Consider the following 18,807-nt stretch of genomic DNA (forward strand, 5'->3'; position numbering starts at 1 on the left):
GACACAATGTGCACTGTATACTCGTGTTAGCATGCTACTGTAATGTGGCCAACTGACTGTACAGCAGCGTATGCCTTTAGAAGCTGCCAAACAAAGTTGTTTTGGTGACCGCAGCTAGTGCGACGCTGCAATTTTCAAATTCCGGTGTTTTCCAGGTTTGGCACATGCAAATGTCCGTATAAGATGGGAAACAAACTAGGAGAGATCGGACAAAAATACTGACAAAATATTAAGTTCAATTACATTCAAACAATATCCATCCTATCTATGTCAGTTAGATATAAGCTTTGCAGTATGATACTGAGATATATCCTTTGAAACATTCCTGAATTGTGCAGATGCTAGAGAAATAAAACTGACAACAAAAAAATGAGAGCAAAAAAAAAAAAAGAAACAACCAAAAAGGGAAAAAAAGCAACAACAACACAACATTAAGATTATAATAAACATTCATGAGACACTAGAGAGCGTGTGGTCCCCCCACTGATCTACCAATTATGAGAGTGTCTAAGCCAAAACTCACCAAAGATCTGGACTCTGTGTTCCAAATTCTCTTAGGTAAAGGCAAAAGGAGCACGGGGACATAGAGTGTATACGCGTGCATATATATATCTATACAATATATATGCAGTATATCAAGCTTCTACAGAAGACAGCACTGATCTAAGCCCTGTGACAGCGACTAGGTCTCATGAAAGAATTTAAAAAGCAATTTAAGTCTATCTGCTATTACTAGATGTATTTACATTTATGCTATAATAAATGTCTATTCGATAGCATTCAAATCCTGTGATCTGCATTCTTTTGGCAAATCACTGTTGATCTTGTAGCTTGTTTTCACAATCACCAATCTATCTGCACTGAATGACTGAGACAGCTGACTAGTTTTCTCAGTTAAGCAGTGATAATAATCTGCAGGGATGTGTAACGGCCCACCTTAAATCTGGTTTTTGGTGAAATTGTCTTTTGACCAGTTATTTAAACAGCAACCACGATAACAGATGGTCGAATTCTCTGACTGCAAAGGAAAGGTTTTTCAGTGCCTCCTTGCTTCCTTTCTTTTCTACTTTGGCATATCATACACTAGAGAATCCTTTACTAAAGAAATCTCGAAAGCTAACAATCAACATTGCTGCTAAGGGATGCAGACCACTTGCAAATCATTGCTGTGTTGTCCATAAACCTCCTAATACAATTATGTGTTTTGAAATTTCAGCAATATGTTAAACTCGTAGGATTGAACAAATCCAACCTTGGTAATGAAGTAACACCTTTTACTGGTTGATCCACATTTATACAGCCTACATACTTCAGATGTGGTCTCTCTAAGATGAACTGCTAGTGGAGGTCACATTCTCCTAGCACCACTGTTGTTTCTCTAAGTCCCTACAGATTATCCTTAACCTTTTTTCCTGACTTCATGACATTTTCGATTGAGGTAAAGGAAAAGGTGTAAGAGAGGAGAAAGGAGCGCGTTGTTTTTACTATCTAATCTTTTGACTGTTTAACACTCACAAGGCAAGACCTACAAACAAGCTGAATGTGGGTTTGTTTGGAGCTGTGTGGGCGAATTGAGATGGAAATAGTGCATTTTTGTAAAAAAAGAAAAAAAAAAGAAAAATACAGTTTGTACTAAACAGCACATACAGAATCAGAGCAAGCAGGAGCAGTTTGAGACATTACTACTAACATTTTGACAACTTGTTCCATTAAGAGTGAAGTGCTATCAGTAGGATTTTTTTTAGCCAGCATGTAGTTAAGCTAATCACGGTCACCATTCTTTAAGAAACCAGTAAAAACATTAAAGTGGATCTGTACTTACTGTAAACCATGATTTTGATTACTGTGACATTGTTATTCTTTGGAGTTTCGTACTTTTTTAGCATGCAGCATTTACCGTAATGTATCACGTGCATGAATGATGCCTACCAACAGCATGCAGATACGAAGGGACGGTCAACAGCCAGACGTGTATCCAATCAACACACAATATTTGCAGTCAAAATCGCTCAAAAATTATTATTTTTTTAAAAGAAGAATTTTATATAATTCAGACAAAGAGTAGAACAAATGTTTCACAACTTTCTAAATGTGGACTCTGTTAAAGAAACTGTTACAGTGCTGATCTGTACTGGGCTTTTAACATACAAATATTGGCTTATCTAACTGATGTAATAAAAGCACATTCAGGTGTTGGTATAAAACTGTAACTTGCTATACTTTCTTTTCTTTTTAAAGAACTTGCAATTATTTACAGATGAGATACACACCAGTTTTAAGTACATTAAAATATTATTCTGCTATAATGGAAAAATACGGTATGAGAGTGAGATCAAATCTGTAAAAACAGTAAAAACAAAACCCCCAAAACAAAAACTGATTTAACTAATAATGGCTCCAAATGCAAGACAAGTTTGTTCTCATTACAGCAACGCAACGGGAAAGGATTTCAAATTTGATATCAAATTTCTGTATCGAACTTCAGTGTTTTATCAGCTTTTAAGCTGATGACACCATATTCAATAAAACATTTTATGGTTAATGCACACTGATACAAAATGTCATGTGTTCAGCAACTGAAAATTTCTTTACAGTCTCTGTTACAACATTTAAGACCAATGTGAGGCTCTGTGGGTGTAGCATGGGACAAAACAGTGATTAACTCTAAAAAGTGTTAGACTATGACAAACTGTAAACGGTTTGATTTCAAGGTAGGTTAATAAGACTGCCACTGTTAAACTTGTGTGTCCGCATACTGTCCACAAAATCATTCACAAGGAAAGTATACAAGCTGAAGCTTAATAAGGACAAGGGATTGGGAGCTTACACTATTATTTTTTGTCACAATCAGGTCAAAGTGGCTGATAACAGTAAAGCCAAGTGAACTTGTTGCCAAAATGACGCAACACTTTGATAGTTTACAGGCTGCATATGTTTTAGAACCTCACCATTAATCCTTCAGTTGGCTTGCTACACACACACACTGGAAGTTGAGACTGCCTAGAATCAATTTGTAAAAACATTTCATTTTACACCACCACCATGAAATCAAAGGAGAGAAAAACTGTAAACATTATACAGGAAACATTGAACAACAAGGTGCTGTTTAAACGCCTGCACCGCCTCTCCTTCATATTTGGCTATAGCATCTACACTGCCTAACGAGTGTTTCTCAGATTATCACATAATATCCATACTGTGATTATCCAAGTAGATACAATTTACAACCTGCCAATTATTTCTGTAGAATATAACTTCAATCCATTGAGATTTATACGCAGAGAAATACATTTCTTAAATTGTAGACAAATACAGCCTCTCCAATTCAAAATATATACTGGCAAAATGTGCATGCCCTAGAATCCTGCTTAGGAATAACACCAACACATTAGGATTGAGTGGTAGTCAGATGTTAGGTGGGTGGTTGGTTTAAATGGTTAGCGATGAGCAGAAAGGTTCCTCACAGAGGTTTTCCCATCCTTCTCATTCGCTGTTGTTGAGCGACGGGTGTACAAACTGGGGGTTGATGAAAGAGAACCCTGCGAACTCGGCCTGGTCAATGTTGGCAATAACCAGCTCATCTGGCGGTGTGAGCTGGGGCTGGGTGCGTGTGAAGAACTTGTCAAAGTTCTCTGCTCCTTTGCCGCACTGTAAAAAAACAAAGAGAAAGCAGAGAAGAGGGAGCAGTTTAGACGTTAGGTGTGGAAAATGATTTGAAAAGTGCAAGTAGATCGACTCTACAGGGCAGAGAAGAAATTGTGGAGCTCAGGCAGGAGTGTGCACACTGCATCTCTTTAAAAGCCAAGTACACAGCAATTTTTTGTAGGCAGCAGCCACTGCATTCAGCAGGATTTGTTTTTAACTACTTGGTAATTTTGCACCAATGCGCCCAAAGCACAGGACACACTCATCATAGTCGTTGTCTAACATCATTAGTCACTACTATTGTCTTCGCCATTCATATCGCAGAATAACATTGCACTAGCCTGGGTATTTTGACAATGTGCAACAGGCAACAACTATAAATACTCCTGCTTTAACCTGCCGACTAATCAAAACCTTTCTTCATTCTGCCTCTGACCTGCATAGATATGGACGAGATCTCACACCTGACACCCCCCCAATGTAGATTACATGCTCCACATCTTGCTCACCTGAATCACAACGCACCCATCTGAATACCGAACCAACATCGGCACAGCTGTGAAACAGCAACGCAGTTTCAAACAAACAAACTGTGAACTGATTCTACGAGAGGAAATCGTGTCAGGACCTCCAGGATAAGCCACACTCCATTTCCAAAAACTCTGAAAACCTGCTGCAATGCAAAGCCCTTGTTTTGGCTTCAGCTAAGTATGTTACAGAAGAAGAAAGTTATTCCTTCAACAAGAATGACAACGTCATCGAGGTGCAACAAGGTCACAGAGGGGTTAATTACTATATTCATGAGTGGGGTGCAATATAGAATGGGCGCCGTCAAAAGTGTTCATGCTCGTGAGTTGAGGGGACACTCAGTAAGATCACGTCATACGATAGATGCGGAAATGCTTCAGAGAATTCCTCAGCAAAGGAAGAACTTGCATGTATGCAGACCTGGGTGTGCATATAATTTTGTTGCTCTTCACATCGAATGGAAAAAATAAAAACTGTTTTTAGAAGTGCAGTGTAAATATGTATATAAATTTAGTATATTTAATTACAGCGATATGACATGAGTTGCTTGTTTTTCTTCAGACGAAATTTATAATAAATGTACAAAATCTGTTTTACAGTGTCCAGTGTTTTCTAGTAATGTTTCTGTGTATGCCATTCATAGTTATGCATATTCCACTGTAATTGTCTGTTCAGGAGTGTGGCTTCCAAACACAAGGTATCAAAGGCAAAGAAACAGAAACGAAACAATATTTTATTTGTCATGATCAAGTCTCTACAAGGTTTGTTCAATTCAATCTCCAAGCACAGGTTTAAAATTTTGCCCTAAAGGTAATGATGAAAGCCAAGGGTCGTAGGGTGGTACAGTGGTTAGCACTGCACCTCAAAACCCACAGGCTCATGGTTCAAAGCTCCTAGTAGGCTGTTCTCCCTGTTTTCATTTAGAAACTCCTGCTTTCTCCCACAATCATTGTCATACTAAATTAGCCCTAGGTAAGGGTGTAAGGGTGAATCTCAGTGTCCAGGTTTCTCTTAACCAGCCCAGCTGGGGTTGGCAAGACGGTAAAGAAATCAGACAAATTGATAATTTTTTAGAATAATTTTAAAATATTATCTTGTTTAATGAAAGTAGATTGATTATTCCTTGTCCTCAGTAAGGAAAAAGGAAAACAAAATCCTTCTCTATCCTCATTTACTCGTCCACCCACACACAGACTTCATCTATGTGGATGCACAAATTCCCAAATACACATATGCTCATACTCTAGTAACTTAGTGAACAACTTGATAAATGTTCATACTCGATTCACGAATTATTACTTCTGCAGCTGACTGATAGCATAACACACTCTGCCAAACTCCATGAGACTCTAACACAGAACATGAAGAGAAAGAAAGGATGACAGCAACCACAGCGCCTTTAATTCTGCTGTTATACAAAAACAATCAATGATGCAATAAACTGAAAAGGCTGTTTGAATAAAAGGAAAATATTTAATGAGTAAGTAAATTTGTGTGTAAAAATAGTTTGTTTGGAGAGTATTTATAACACAATAATGAAACCTGCTAAACCTTTTCAGATAAAATATGTTTATATCCAGCTACTTAGTCAAGTGGTGACAGCTTAAGCTTGACTTTGTCCTCTGCTAAGCAAACTCCTCTTGGCATGCACTGACTTGTGCTTCACCCATCACTTCAAAACAGCCTAGCAGACATCAATCTCCACCATCACAGCATCTGTCCCTTCTCTGGATTGTAAACGCTATGACCACTGAACACCAGCAATTTCAGCTTGGCCAGCCACTATATACTGTCTTCCCCTTGTTTTCAGCCCCTTTCAATCAGTTTTAATTATTAGTATCTGGGCATTTGAAGCCCACGACTGACTGTGACCTGGATTTGAAACTCTTGACTAACTGACCTTTTTCGCTGTTGTCCTATATTCCATTCACAAACAAGATAACGCTGTCTGCCTAAGTCTATGCATGCTTAAATTGACATCACTGTCACTGTGCATACAGGAAATTCTGTTTTTATGTGTGTGTGTTAAGGTATGCCTGTCTTTGTTTGTCAAGTAAACACACACAAGTATGAAGGTGCAGACATTTCTATTTTTATTTTCTCTTTACTATTTTTTTAGGAGGCTAGACAGAGCGTGCCAGGTGATGTGAACACAACATACGATGAAAACATAAGACACTGCTGTTTCTAAGAGGCGTGTGTTTGTGTGTGAGGTTTTTGATTGCGACTGTTGTCACTGACAGGTGACATTCGCTCTAAGCCATCACCACCCTGTCAGAGTAGATAGAGGGCAAAGACGCACATCAAGATGTGACTCTCTGTGTGCGTGTGTGGTGGGGGGCCTCTGAATTTTCTGCTTCGCACACAGCGGGCACCTGATGGGTAATCGCTAGCATCCTTCCACCGCTGCGTCTCTGCTGCCCACTTGTCTTCTTCTATCCATCACTGGCAATCCATCGCTGAAGTGAAGCAGCACATTTTTAACTCTGACCTCCAACGACAATCTCCAGCACCAAGATGTTCCTTTCTAGGTCACAAAACTCCTTGTGACATGAGGCTTCTGCTCTCAAGCAATACTCTAACGTAAAGCATATGTGAGCTTTTTCCCCCCCCTTTTGTCAACAGAAACCACTGTGACAGTGGTTAGTGTTGTTTTTACCCCTCGCAGCACCAAGCGCTGAGTAAACAGTTTAGCTCCTGGCGTCAGATCGTCACACTCCAAGTAAAGGACTTTGATGAGAAAATACCATATTCTGTATGTTGAATATAGGAAAATAAAGAACAAAAAAAAAAGAAGATTATCTTTTGACCCACTGTCTTGGAAACATGGTCTTAGTGTTTTTGTGACTTTTTAGGCGCACAAACATGCTCTGCTGGAAAAGCACAAGGCTGGTCTTACAACTCCTATTTTTTACTATGTGATTCAACCAACCTTGATTGGGTGAGACCAAGGCTATGATGCTGCTGATACATCCTCTCATACATAGTGACACAGTGTCCTACATGGGTTTTTGACCTACTTTCTCTCATCTTTAATCTCCCTCCCTCTCTCACTGCACACATACAGACGTGCACGCCTCTGTGCCCAAGCATATTAAAAGAACACTCAGCTACTTAGGATGACAAATGAGTGCCTGCCTCCATTAAGAGTTGTGCCAAGACTCTCTCTTCCTCTTTTTTCTCTACCTTCAGCTCCCTGAAGCCAGCGGCCTGGGAAGCACTCTGTTCTCATCGTCTTCCAAACATTATGTTTTCTTTGTTGGGTTGCTAGTTTGTCAACATCAACGAACCACTTAAGGGAGAACATCAGTCAAAGTGTGGAAGAAAAGGTTTTCCAGAAATGTGCTTTGGATCTGAACAGCTTATCTGTAGGGAAATTTCTTTGCTTTTTAGCTCTCACAAGGCCATAATGTGACTAAATTGCAAAGTACAGCTGAAGCCTGCGATTACTGGTGCAGAAAGATAAAAGAGAGATGAAATCAAAAGTTTGTATTGCAAACTGCATACTGGCTGTGCTCCAATGAATTCAACTTGTAAAAACCCAACCCAAAATATTTCTTTAAATACGTCTTTTGACTATAAGATATTGCAGTGTTGTAGTTACAAATTTGGTCCGTGACAGATAAACTGTGTTTGATGGGAAACCAATAAGTTCAAAGATTTTACAGAAAATGTGATAAAGAGTCGATTTCTCTTGACCTCAAATCAAAAACACATAATAAATAAAACTTCAAAATGAACAACAAAAAAACAAGAGGAAAGGCTCATATCCTCAGCAAAAGGCAACGGTGTTTGCCTCTTATTTCCCAAAGCCACAGTGACTCAAAAATCACCCATATTGCCATCATTTTCTCAGTGTGTGTGCCTGTGCGTGCATCCTATGAGCCATGCACATCCCTTCCTTCAACGTTCCAATGTTCCAAGACTTCTGTGCAGTGACTAAGTCCTCCCACTGTCTTGCCCTGCATCCTTGCCTTCATTTACTATCAATCAGCAGCTTTGACCTACTTCTTTTTGACATAAACACTATCGGCCATCCACAAGTAGGCGTCAAACGTGTGGGCATCAAGTGTCTTGTACTCTGAAGAAATCGGCCTGGTTTCATAGCAAATACCAACACAGTTAGCTGAATGTTGCTGGCATTTAATTGTGTGTCTGCTACCTGCAGTACACAGTTGAACGGTCACAGCATTCAGCACAATAATGGAACAGTGGATCAACGCTAAGTGAGCCTGCCATGACAATCATTCTACTGCACAGACAATGTCCCTCATGCTATCTGACACCCGGTCCAATAGATACAGATGGTAAAAGTCTCCCAGCTGGGTGCAGCTAGTGTATTGATTGCAATTCCGAAGCTGTCATAAGGCGGATGAAGTGAGATTGAGCAAGGAAAGATGCACAGGGAGAAAAGAAAGGAGTGGATTAAAAAGACAGGAACATATTTGGTAAGTTGTGAGAAGGAGATGTATGAAATCAGAAACAACATTGTATTAAATGGCACAGCGAGATGGACATGATAGACCATAAGTGTCTTTACATGGCTGCAGGGAGCATTCAAAAATGTTAATTATTATCTTTCCACCTCTGTCATCTTTCCAACTTCTCTGCACCTATTAGATCCATGCAAACATGCACTATGCCAAGAGCATGGACATTTGCATGCTTTTACCTGCCTTCAACTTCACAGAGACCTTTCTTTCTCCCTACGATATTGATTACCACCCCCTACGCGGCAACAAACTTGCAGGCTTGTGCAGCAAACGAACGCAGAGACAAGGCGTAAATGCAAGGAATGATTCCACCTCTGTTTGTCCTTAATCTCCTTTAACCTTTTATATTTACACTTCCTCCACACATACATTTACCCGCACATACAAACGCAAAGCATTTTCAGGAAAACCCAGCACACTCAGCAGAAAACTACATGGAAGAGGTCAGGATTCACCTTATTAGAAGAACTGGAGCCCTTGAGGGTTGAAACAGAAGAAAACTACAAAATGAATATGTAATGGATACAGGCACACACACATATAGAGCACTAAGTGACCTACTATATATATTTTTTTGTTTAAAGAAATGCAGTCTATATTGAAATCTGCAAACATATGTGCTCTACATGATTGATGTGCTGCAAAATGTGTGCTCTTTATAACTATACACTGAGATCTGACTCTGAAATAACCAATTGTTGACAAAGCACATGTCATTTGCAGCTTACGCCTACAGCTTGGTTTAACAAGACAAATGAGCATTATGTTAAAGCTGTATCAAATTTCACATGGCTCACTGGAAATCAGAGTGACTTCAGGCTATATTTAATGTAACAGTTCTATTAATTGTCCCAAGCCAATAATTAGGTATTTACTGTGAGACATACAACGCTGTACAGTTCTGAGCCTGGATCTGCTGTTACGAAACTCTAAGACTGATTTCCTCCCACTATGTTTATGACACTGAGTTCTTGAGTGGGTAGTAGATTACTCCAGTGGTAAGGCTCTCCATCTTGTGTTTTAAATTCTTAATAGACATTCCTACCACTGTCAATCACCATTAATGGGTTACAATGGACTGCAGTCACATTAGATCAGCTATTTTACTGCACATTATAAACCATTCGATCCAGTCAGGATGATATATTATGTTCTTCAGTAACACCATTGGTCTTGTTTATATTCAAAAACAACACATTGGATCGCCAACAACACATCTCGTACATATGTGCTCGCACTCTCCTTGTTGTTGATGTGTGAATGTGTTGTGGTCATGCAATATCTGCTGAGTTATATAAGAATACAAGAGCGTGCAGTAAGTAACTGCATTTAATCAAATCTTTTACTGATGGAAAAAAAAATTGTTGCAATAAAGTAAATCTTCCACCAGAGGCAAGGATAATGACAAGTATTAATGTGTATTAAAGTGAGACTGTATCACAGTCAGATCCTAATGCTCACTTTTGCACACATTAACAGACAGAGCAAATAAGTGAGAACACCATGACATCACAATGTTGTGTAAACAGTACTCCTCTTCAGTGATGGATTTACCTGAATAAACGATGTTTTCCAACTTACCTGTTGTAACTATGCCGATTCGTGCCTCTGAGACTTAAAGTAAGCTGTGAGGCAGGAAGCAGTCACACTGACTTGCTTGTCATCTTTTTCACAAGGTGCTATAGCACTTATGCTTAATTTAGGGGCGATCGTGGCTCAAGAGTTGGCAGTTCGTCTTGTAATTGGAAGGTTGCCGGTTTAAGCCCCGGCTCTGACAGTCTCTGTCGTTGTGTCCTTGGGCAAGACACTTCACCCGTTGCCTACTGGTGGTGGTCAGAGGGCCTGGTGGCGCCAGTGTCCGGCAGCTTCACCTCTGTCAGTACGCCCCAGGGCAGCTGTGGCTACAGTGTAGCTTGCCATCACCAGTGTGTGAATGGGTGGATGACTGAATGTAGTGTATGTGCTTTGGGGTCCATAGGGACTAAGTAAAGCGCTATACAAATACAGGCCATTTACTTCTTAATGGAGATATGGTTTTAGAAATACCAGAGGGCATTTCGTTGGCGGTTTTAAAAGGTGCATGACAACTAATTAAAACATTGTCATCATATGCCCTCTTGCAAATTCAGCAGCCAAGGAGGCAGCTGAATTTGTAATTCTCTGAACAAACTTCCAAGGTATACTCCCAGGTATACTTTTAACCAAGTTGGTCAAAGAGTTTTTGATATCTGGCTGCTAAAGAGCCAAACACAACATGACAGAATGGCTGGTGGAGAGTGTGTGTGCGTGTGTGTGTGGATAAATAAAGCAGATGGGGAAAGACCAGAAAGGAGGGGTCATCTGGGAGTTTTCCGTCATTTCTCCTTCACAGGAATGAATCTGTTTAATATAAACTTTACAAAATCCTTAAATAAACATTAACTCATGTCATGTGACATGATGTTAATTTTTTGGGTGAAGAAAATCTTTATGGTGCGTTTTATAACACAATCAAGAAATACTGTTTGGAGGGCCTTTGTAGAGCTTTAAAAGAGAATGGATCAAATGCTAATGAACCCCTTAGGAAAGTAAGCACACTGTGTGGCTTGCATAGATAAGGATAATCTGAAATTGCTTTGTCTGTACTTGTGTCTATATAGTTTTTGATCCACAGATAAACTTATATATAAATCTCATTTAGCGTCGCTGGATCTCCTATATTTGGGTGTTTAATACTTCATAAAATATAACTTTGTCTAGATTATTTTCTGACATTATCCACCATTTGAAAAACACCAAGTAATGAACGTCTGAATACTGCAAATCTAAGACAAAATTTGTGAACATATAAATTCATACAGCAATCAGCCAATAGATATAAAGTATGAGGCATCGTGAAGATGCATTACTCTGGTTGTGTACAGTAATCTAATAAGTTTTAACCAGTAACTCTTGAGTTTTTGTGCGTATTGAGACAAATCTGACTGAAGGCTGAGACAGAAGTTCGTAAACAAACAGCCAAGAACAGATAGTCCCCCAGGGAGTAGAGAACACAGCAGAGGGCTATTAGATGCCTTGCCATAACAGATTTGTCATGTTGAGATAAGCACATCTGTTCTTTATAGATATATGCAGTTCACAAGGTTGTATTTATCTACTTGTCTTGTTTGCATGTGTTTACATGTGCTTAAGACCGAGAGGAGATCACCTGAAGCCACTTTTTATTATGAATTAATAATAATGTTAACAGGATATAAATGTTTCTATAGGTATTCAAGTATAGTCTCCCTTTCAACCTCTAAACTGCATCAAGCATTGAAACGTGTGTGAGAGAAAACAGTATGACACAAAGAGGGCCCGTTGTTAGAAGGATTTAAATTACTGACAGATAATACAAAAAAAATAAATAATAAATGCATAAATAACAGTTATATGATAAAAGAAAAGGGGTTCTAATTTTTCCATTGTGGTGCATGATGCAAACTGCAGTGCTGTGTGCAGTGAGTAGGATGAAATACTGATGACCAGCATACTTAAAATGATTGACAGATAAACGCTGCCGGCCTTATTTTAATGAAAGTTAAAGTTATCTCGGAAAGCTACCAATTATCTTAACCTTGGTTACAGTAATTCCATACATGTAGCCTATGTGTGCTTTAAGACTTACCACTTTAGGCTTAAAGGGGGGCTGTATCTCTCTGTTCTCGAGACGTTCCCAATCGATGCGTCTGAAGAAGGCGTGTTCTCTGATGTCCCTCTCTCCCTCAGCGCCACAGCCCAGACGTTTGGATGGGTGTTTAGTCATCAACTGCTCATGGCCACACACACGCACAAAAAAAATACAGTTAGATTAAGGATAATAATAATAATAATGATAATAAAGATTTATTTTAATATTGTGGAGCACTGAATATCCTGAAACACTGGTAAACACTCGTTTTATCTCTCTGAACTAAACTTCCAGCTCAGTTCTTTCACTGCTGTGTTTCATGTTTCATAATGTGACTCCACCTCTTTACTAGGTGACCAAATGACAGCTAAACAGATGGGTCTTAAAAAGAGTGATATCATTGGGGTTTTTTCCTCTCTCCCGCTGCATGCTCTGCCTTCAGAGAACCGCTGCCACTTCTAATCGCACATCGAGCGACGACTTTGTTAAAAAGTAAAACAAGATGCAGGGACCCAAAGGAAGCAAAACCACCAAACAACCTGTCCTTGTTTTAAATTAAGCAGAAGGCCACTGGCATTAGTTAAAAATAAATGTTCAAATAATGTGCTGGAAATGACAAGAAACTTAAATGTTTCTTTCCTGACTTTTCAGTTGCCTTTACCTTCTTGCTGACTACAAAATTAGAGCCACCGTACCAGTGGGAAATATGCAGGCCAAATATTTGAAATGCACAGAAGCAAGACTCATAATGGAATATAAATTGTTATGTGTGTATGTGTATCTGGAATATTACTAGAGTATGTTTTACAAACACATTTTGCACCTGCTCTCTCGTTACAGTTTGGTGATTTGCCCTGACTGAAGTGCAACAGAAAGCAAAGTGCTCATTTGGAGATGGATGCAGAACCTGGTGGAGTTCGGTATTAACACTCCAAAGAAAAAACACTATGTATTTGTTATAACTTTTGCTGCCCTGCTGTCCAGGTCTCTCTTGGAAATGAGATTTAGATCTCAAGACTTTTCACCTGGATAAATTAACGACAATGAATGAAAAATCTGAGTTAAATGCTTACATTGATCTCATTGCTTTGGTATTTTTGTGCAGGGTGTGCTTCTGTAAATGGTATATATATATATATATATATATATATATATATATATATATATATATATATATATAAATAAATGTATTTAATATATATATATATATACACACACACACACACACACACACACACACACACATATATGGACCTATGGATTCTTCGATACCCAACATCCACAATGACGGCGAAACAACTAGTAGCTCAGTGTTCCAACATTCGAAAGAAGGGACTGCTCTCACAGCTAGAGATTGATGAGGTACAACACAAATGCTACGGCAAGGAGGAGTCAGGAGGGGAGATATCATCACCCCCACCCGAGATTGGGTACATAGCCCCAAGTGCGATAGGAGAAGGATCGTTGAGTGCGAGAGGAACTGACCTGAAAAATAGGATCATGGCCAGGCTTGAAACCTGGATCCCCCGTAGCCGGTTACCAAGATTATGTGAAGTACCCTCAGAAGGTCTGCTAGATGATGTTAATGCAGCACTACGGACGATACCTACAACCACGATTACCGACACTAACAAGCTGATCTACAATACGGCAGCAGTGATCAGTGAGATGCTTGGCTACAAGTTGAACAGCCACAAGGGGCAGTACCCTCCATGGAGAAGGAGGCTAGAGGGCAAGATCAAAGTAGCACGGAGGGAGGTTAGCCAACTAACGGAGATACAGAAAGGTGCGACAAAGAAGGTGCATAAGAAATACAGCAAACTGCCAAGCAAAGACTCACAGCCTTGGCCAACCGCTTGAGGAGGTAGACCAGAGAGATAGAAGGCAGGAGAATAAACCAGCTGTTCTCCACAGAACTCTACTGTACTCTCAGTGGCAAGGGAACAATAAGAGAACAGCACCACCAAGGCTGGAGACGGAGCAATACTGGAAGAGCATATGGGAGAAGGACGCAACCCATAACGGCAATGCTCAGTGGCTAGTGGATTTGAGGGCAGACCATAGCGACCTCCCTGAACAGGGTCCAGTAACCATCACAGTGGCAGATATCCAAGAAAGGGTCTCCAGTATGAAGAGTTGGACAGCACCAGGGCCCGACATGGTTCACGCCTACTGGCTGAAGAAGCTGACTGCACTCCACGAGCATCTGGCAGCACAAATGAACCAGCTGCTAGTTAACGAGAGACACTCGGAATGGCTAACTGAAGGTCGAACGGTCCCCAAGGACCCCAAGAAGGGACCGGTCCCCTCCAACTACCGACCAATAACCTGCCTCAGTACTACATGGAAGCTCCTGTCAGGCATCATATCGGCTAAGATGAACAGGCACATGGGTCAATACATGAGTGGGGCACAGAAAGGGACTGGCAAGAATACCAGCAGCGCAAAACACAAGCTACTGGTAGACAGAACAGTCAGCCGAGACTGCAAGACCAGACTGACCAACCTGTGCACTGCCTGGATTGATTACAAGAAGGCCTATGACTCAATGCCCCACAGCTGGATACTGGAATGCTTAGAATTGTACAAGATCAATGGGACCCTAAGAGCCTTCATCAGGAACTCAATGGGGATGTGGCGTACAACACTAGAGGCCAACTCCAAGCCCATAGCACAAGTCACCATCAAGTGCGGGATCTACCAAGGAGATGCTCTGTCCCCACTGCTGTTCTGCATAGGCCTGAACCCCCTCAGTGAGATCATTAACAATACCGACTACGGAACGGAGCAGTTGTCAGCCACCTCCTGTACATGGATGACATCAAGCTGTATGCCAAGAGTGAACGAGACATCGATTCACTGATCCACACTACCAGGATATACAGCAATGACATTGGAATGTCGTTCGGACTGGAGAAGTGTAGTCGGATGGTAACAAAGAGAGGGAAGGTAGTCAGAACTGAGGGGATTGAACTACCAGAAGGCAACATTGCAGACATAGAGGACAGTTACAAGTACCTTGGGATCCCGCAGGCGAATGGGAACCATGAAGAGGCCGCTAGAAAGGCTGCAACCACCAAGTACCTGCAGAGGGTCAGGCAAGTCCTGAGGAGTCAGTCGGTTTCCTTTCTGCAAGTCCCTTAAGGCTGTGGGCTCGGTCACATCTGAACTAATGGCATGCATTCAGCTGGCAGAGTGCACCAGACAGCTGTTGACAAGGAAGAAAAAGTCCTTTGCAGCCTTTTACAGGACTGTCGGTGACACCAAGAAAGCATCCTGCTGCAATCCTGCTGAAATGTACTTGAAATCGGCTGCTGGCTCACCACAGTATCAAACACTCAAACTTGTTCTGGATCTTGAGCACTCGAATAACTTTGCATAAGTGTGATGTGAAAATTACCATCAGAAAACTGCAAGTCTAGTGTTGACATTTCAGAGGAAGCCTTTGATCATCCTGTCTGCCAACTGTTAACGCTCAAACTTCAAAAACTTCACCACATCATGAACTGGCAGCAAACAGTTTAGCTGCACGTTTTCCAAAAGTTTACATAACCTTGACACCACCCTGCTGTTCCTGCTGAGAACATAAAATAGTTAAGATCTGACGGATTGGGCAGCAGGGGCGAGGCAGTTGAGAATCGAGAAGAAAAGTGAGAAAAGGAGAATTTGGAGCGATTCAAAAAGAAATGGCATGATGGGGCAGGAAACTATCATAATCATGATCCTTTAAAAACCAGGAAGTATCCTGCAGGCCTCGTGAACATTTGATCTACTGAGACTACTGTACATCCAGATGAATACCTTCTACATTTAAAATAGCATTCCTGTTACCTTTTTAACCTAAATCTATCTTCTTTTTTTTTTACCTAGATTTTTCTGACTTACATCATTGGATTGGGCTGCTGTCAAGCAATATATATATATATATATATATATATATATATATATATATATATATATATATATATATATATATATATATATATATATATATATATATATATATATATATATATATATATATATATATATATATATATATATATATATATAATCGCAGACGCCCTGCCCAACAGGGACAGGGAGTCGGGCTAAGACTAGTACAGGCACATATTTCTGCTTCTTCCACTTCAGAGGACAATACACTGGCTGCCACTAAATTCCAGTAAACCTACCTTACACTTAACCATTAGTACTACTTATCTAATTCAGAGTAAACTTAAACCAAGTCTTTTTCAAAGGCAGAAAGGAAGACAGGAGCCCAAAATACGACTGCAAACAGAGTTAAGTCCCCATAGAATTTGTATTATACTTTTGTGTGCAAACCCACACATACACAAAGCTAAGAAAAATAAAGGAGAAAGGACAGAGGAGGACAAAGAGACACAAGTGGAGTCGAGGGAGAGACAGGGAGACAAAGCGTATTAATGCACAGCTCATTGACTTTGCATAGCCTCTGGACAGAAATAAAACTACTGCCACTTTCACTATTAAATTCACTGTAGGCTCACAAAAACATAAATGTGTGTGGTTCTGTTTCTCAACACCTTCCAAGTATAACAAATAAAATGAGTTTTTAAATATAATTTTACTGACCAATTTTGATTTCATAGATATCTATTAACTGTCATATGCAATGTACATAAAATTCAGGTCATCCTCAAAAAAAACATGTATTTCTTTACATCTAAGGTCCAATTAATGTGCATGTTTTGCCTTCTTGTTTATTCCCTGATTGAATAAACTATAGCTCACTCAGATTTTCACTGTGTTTTCATTTAATTCAGTGTCCTAGAAACTCTTTTTATGATGTCATTGCTGTCAAACATTCTTGTGCTAAAATAAAATTAGGCACACAATATTAATAACCCACTATTTTTTCTTGCTTGACTTGCACTGACCCTATGTACCACTTACTTCCCCTCTGTGGAATCCAGAAGCTATTTGCCAATAACTGCTGAAACAGACTTGCTAACAGTCCTGGTTAGTGCATTCTGTGAGGTCAGTGACCAACAAGGCCAGTAATGAGCCAACACAACAAATACTAAACTCTGCTCCACATGTTAGACATCTCCATTAAAATACTAACACTGTACATTGTCTCAAGTTACATTTCCTAGTAACATTATTTTGAAATATGTGTACCAGAGATGCAGAGAAATGTGAAACACTCCTAATACAAAAGAAAAACATCCTAACAAATGTACTTGTAGAAAAATTGGTCTAAAATTAGACAGCTCAGTATTTATGGCAGGCTGACAGAAAAAGAGGAAAAGTCTCTCTAGAGTCTTTATTCTGTGCCCCCTTACTGATTTCTTAGTTTGTTGCATATTTGTCACCCTTATATGTACCAGATCATCATTCATATTTTATTTATTAGACAGAGGTAACCTGAGTAAGTACAAAAGACAGTTTTTAAATGATGATTTAATTTAGGGGAGAGAAAAAGAAAATCTATCCAAACCTACATGTCCCGGTATAAAAAGTAATTCCCTGCTAAACCTAATAACTGGTTTTGGAACCCTTGGGAGCTGAAACAGCAAATAAAGGTTTGCAATAACTAGAAATGAGTCTTTCATCTCACTGTGGAGACATTTTTGCAAACTCTTCTATGCAGAATTGTTGTAATTCAACCACACTGGAGGTTTTTCAAGCATGAACACCCTGTTTAAGGAGATGCCAAAGCATCGCAATCTGATTTAAGTCCATGAACTGATGGACAGACATTCTCCTTCAGGATTTTCTGCTAGAGAGCAGAATTCACGGTTCCATCAGTTACAGTAAATCGTCCCAAAGCAGCAAAGCATCCCAAACCATCACACTACCACCACCATGTTTGACTCTTGGTATGACGTTCTTTTTATAAAACACTGTGTTAGTTTCATGTCAGACATAACAGGACTCCAACCTTTCCACAAATCCAGCTCCACAGAATCCTCCCCACACACAAATATCATTCTAATATTAAAATGTGTCTGATGATCTGAAATATGTGAGCGTGACAAATATGCAAAAGTTAAGAAATCAGGGAGGGATTATTACATTTTCTTGGCACTGCACCCTTTAGTGTTAGTGTGTAAGCATGCTTCCTGATGCATGATAACCTTGGCTGTAAATTAGAAACATTCACTGTTTTTCAAAATTGATGAGACCAAAAGGACCCCTGAATAATTTACACCACAGACGAACCAGCTCAAGAGGGAATTCAGTCTGACAGTACACTTTTTCCATACAGTCATACCCAGTGGAACAAGTGCACATGAGCCTGGTGATACAGTCTGACTTGTGATGAGTATATTGAATGATCCACTAGAATTCCTCTTCAGTATTTTAATAATATATAGGCCATAGACGTGGGGACTGAGTGGGAAGAAGAAAGGGACTTTTAGATGAGTTTCCGGACAGTATTTAAAAGAGACCACGTTTCATTCTTCCTGCAAAATTAAGCTTTACTTCTCATGGTCAGTGACGAATAATGCTCTTCAAAACCTG

At 39.8% G+C, this 18,807-nt stretch overlaps 1 protein-coding gene across 2 annotated transcripts in view; it reads right to left on the reverse strand.

Annotated features, from left to right (window-relative positions):
* Window positions 1–18,807, reverse strand: part of prkcaa (protein kinase C, alpha, a) — a 155,095-nt gene that overhangs the window by 497 nt on the left and 135,791 nt on the right. For both annotated transcript variants that reach the window (XM_080880165.1, XM_080880166.1), the window contains 2 exons: window positions 12,313–12,453; window positions 1–3,648 (listed from right to left, as the gene is read on the reverse strand). The exon at window positions 1–3,648 is cut by the window's left edge and continues 497 nt beyond it. In XM_080880165.1, the coding sequence (XP_080736291.1) occupies window positions 3,484–3,648; window positions 12,313–12,453 (306 nt within the window). In that variant the 3' untranslated portion in view covers window positions 1–3,483. The remainder of the gene's footprint in view (window positions 3,649–12,312; window positions 12,454–18,807) is intronic.

The sequence above is a fragment of the Rhamphochromis sp. 'chilingali' genome (assembly GCF_963969265.1).
Source record: "Rhamphochromis sp. 'chilingali' genome assembly, chromosome: 4".
In the NCBI taxonomy this organism is placed as follows: Eukaryota; Metazoa; Chordata; class Actinopteri; order Cichliformes; family Cichlidae; genus Rhamphochromis; species Rhamphochromis sp. 'chilingali'.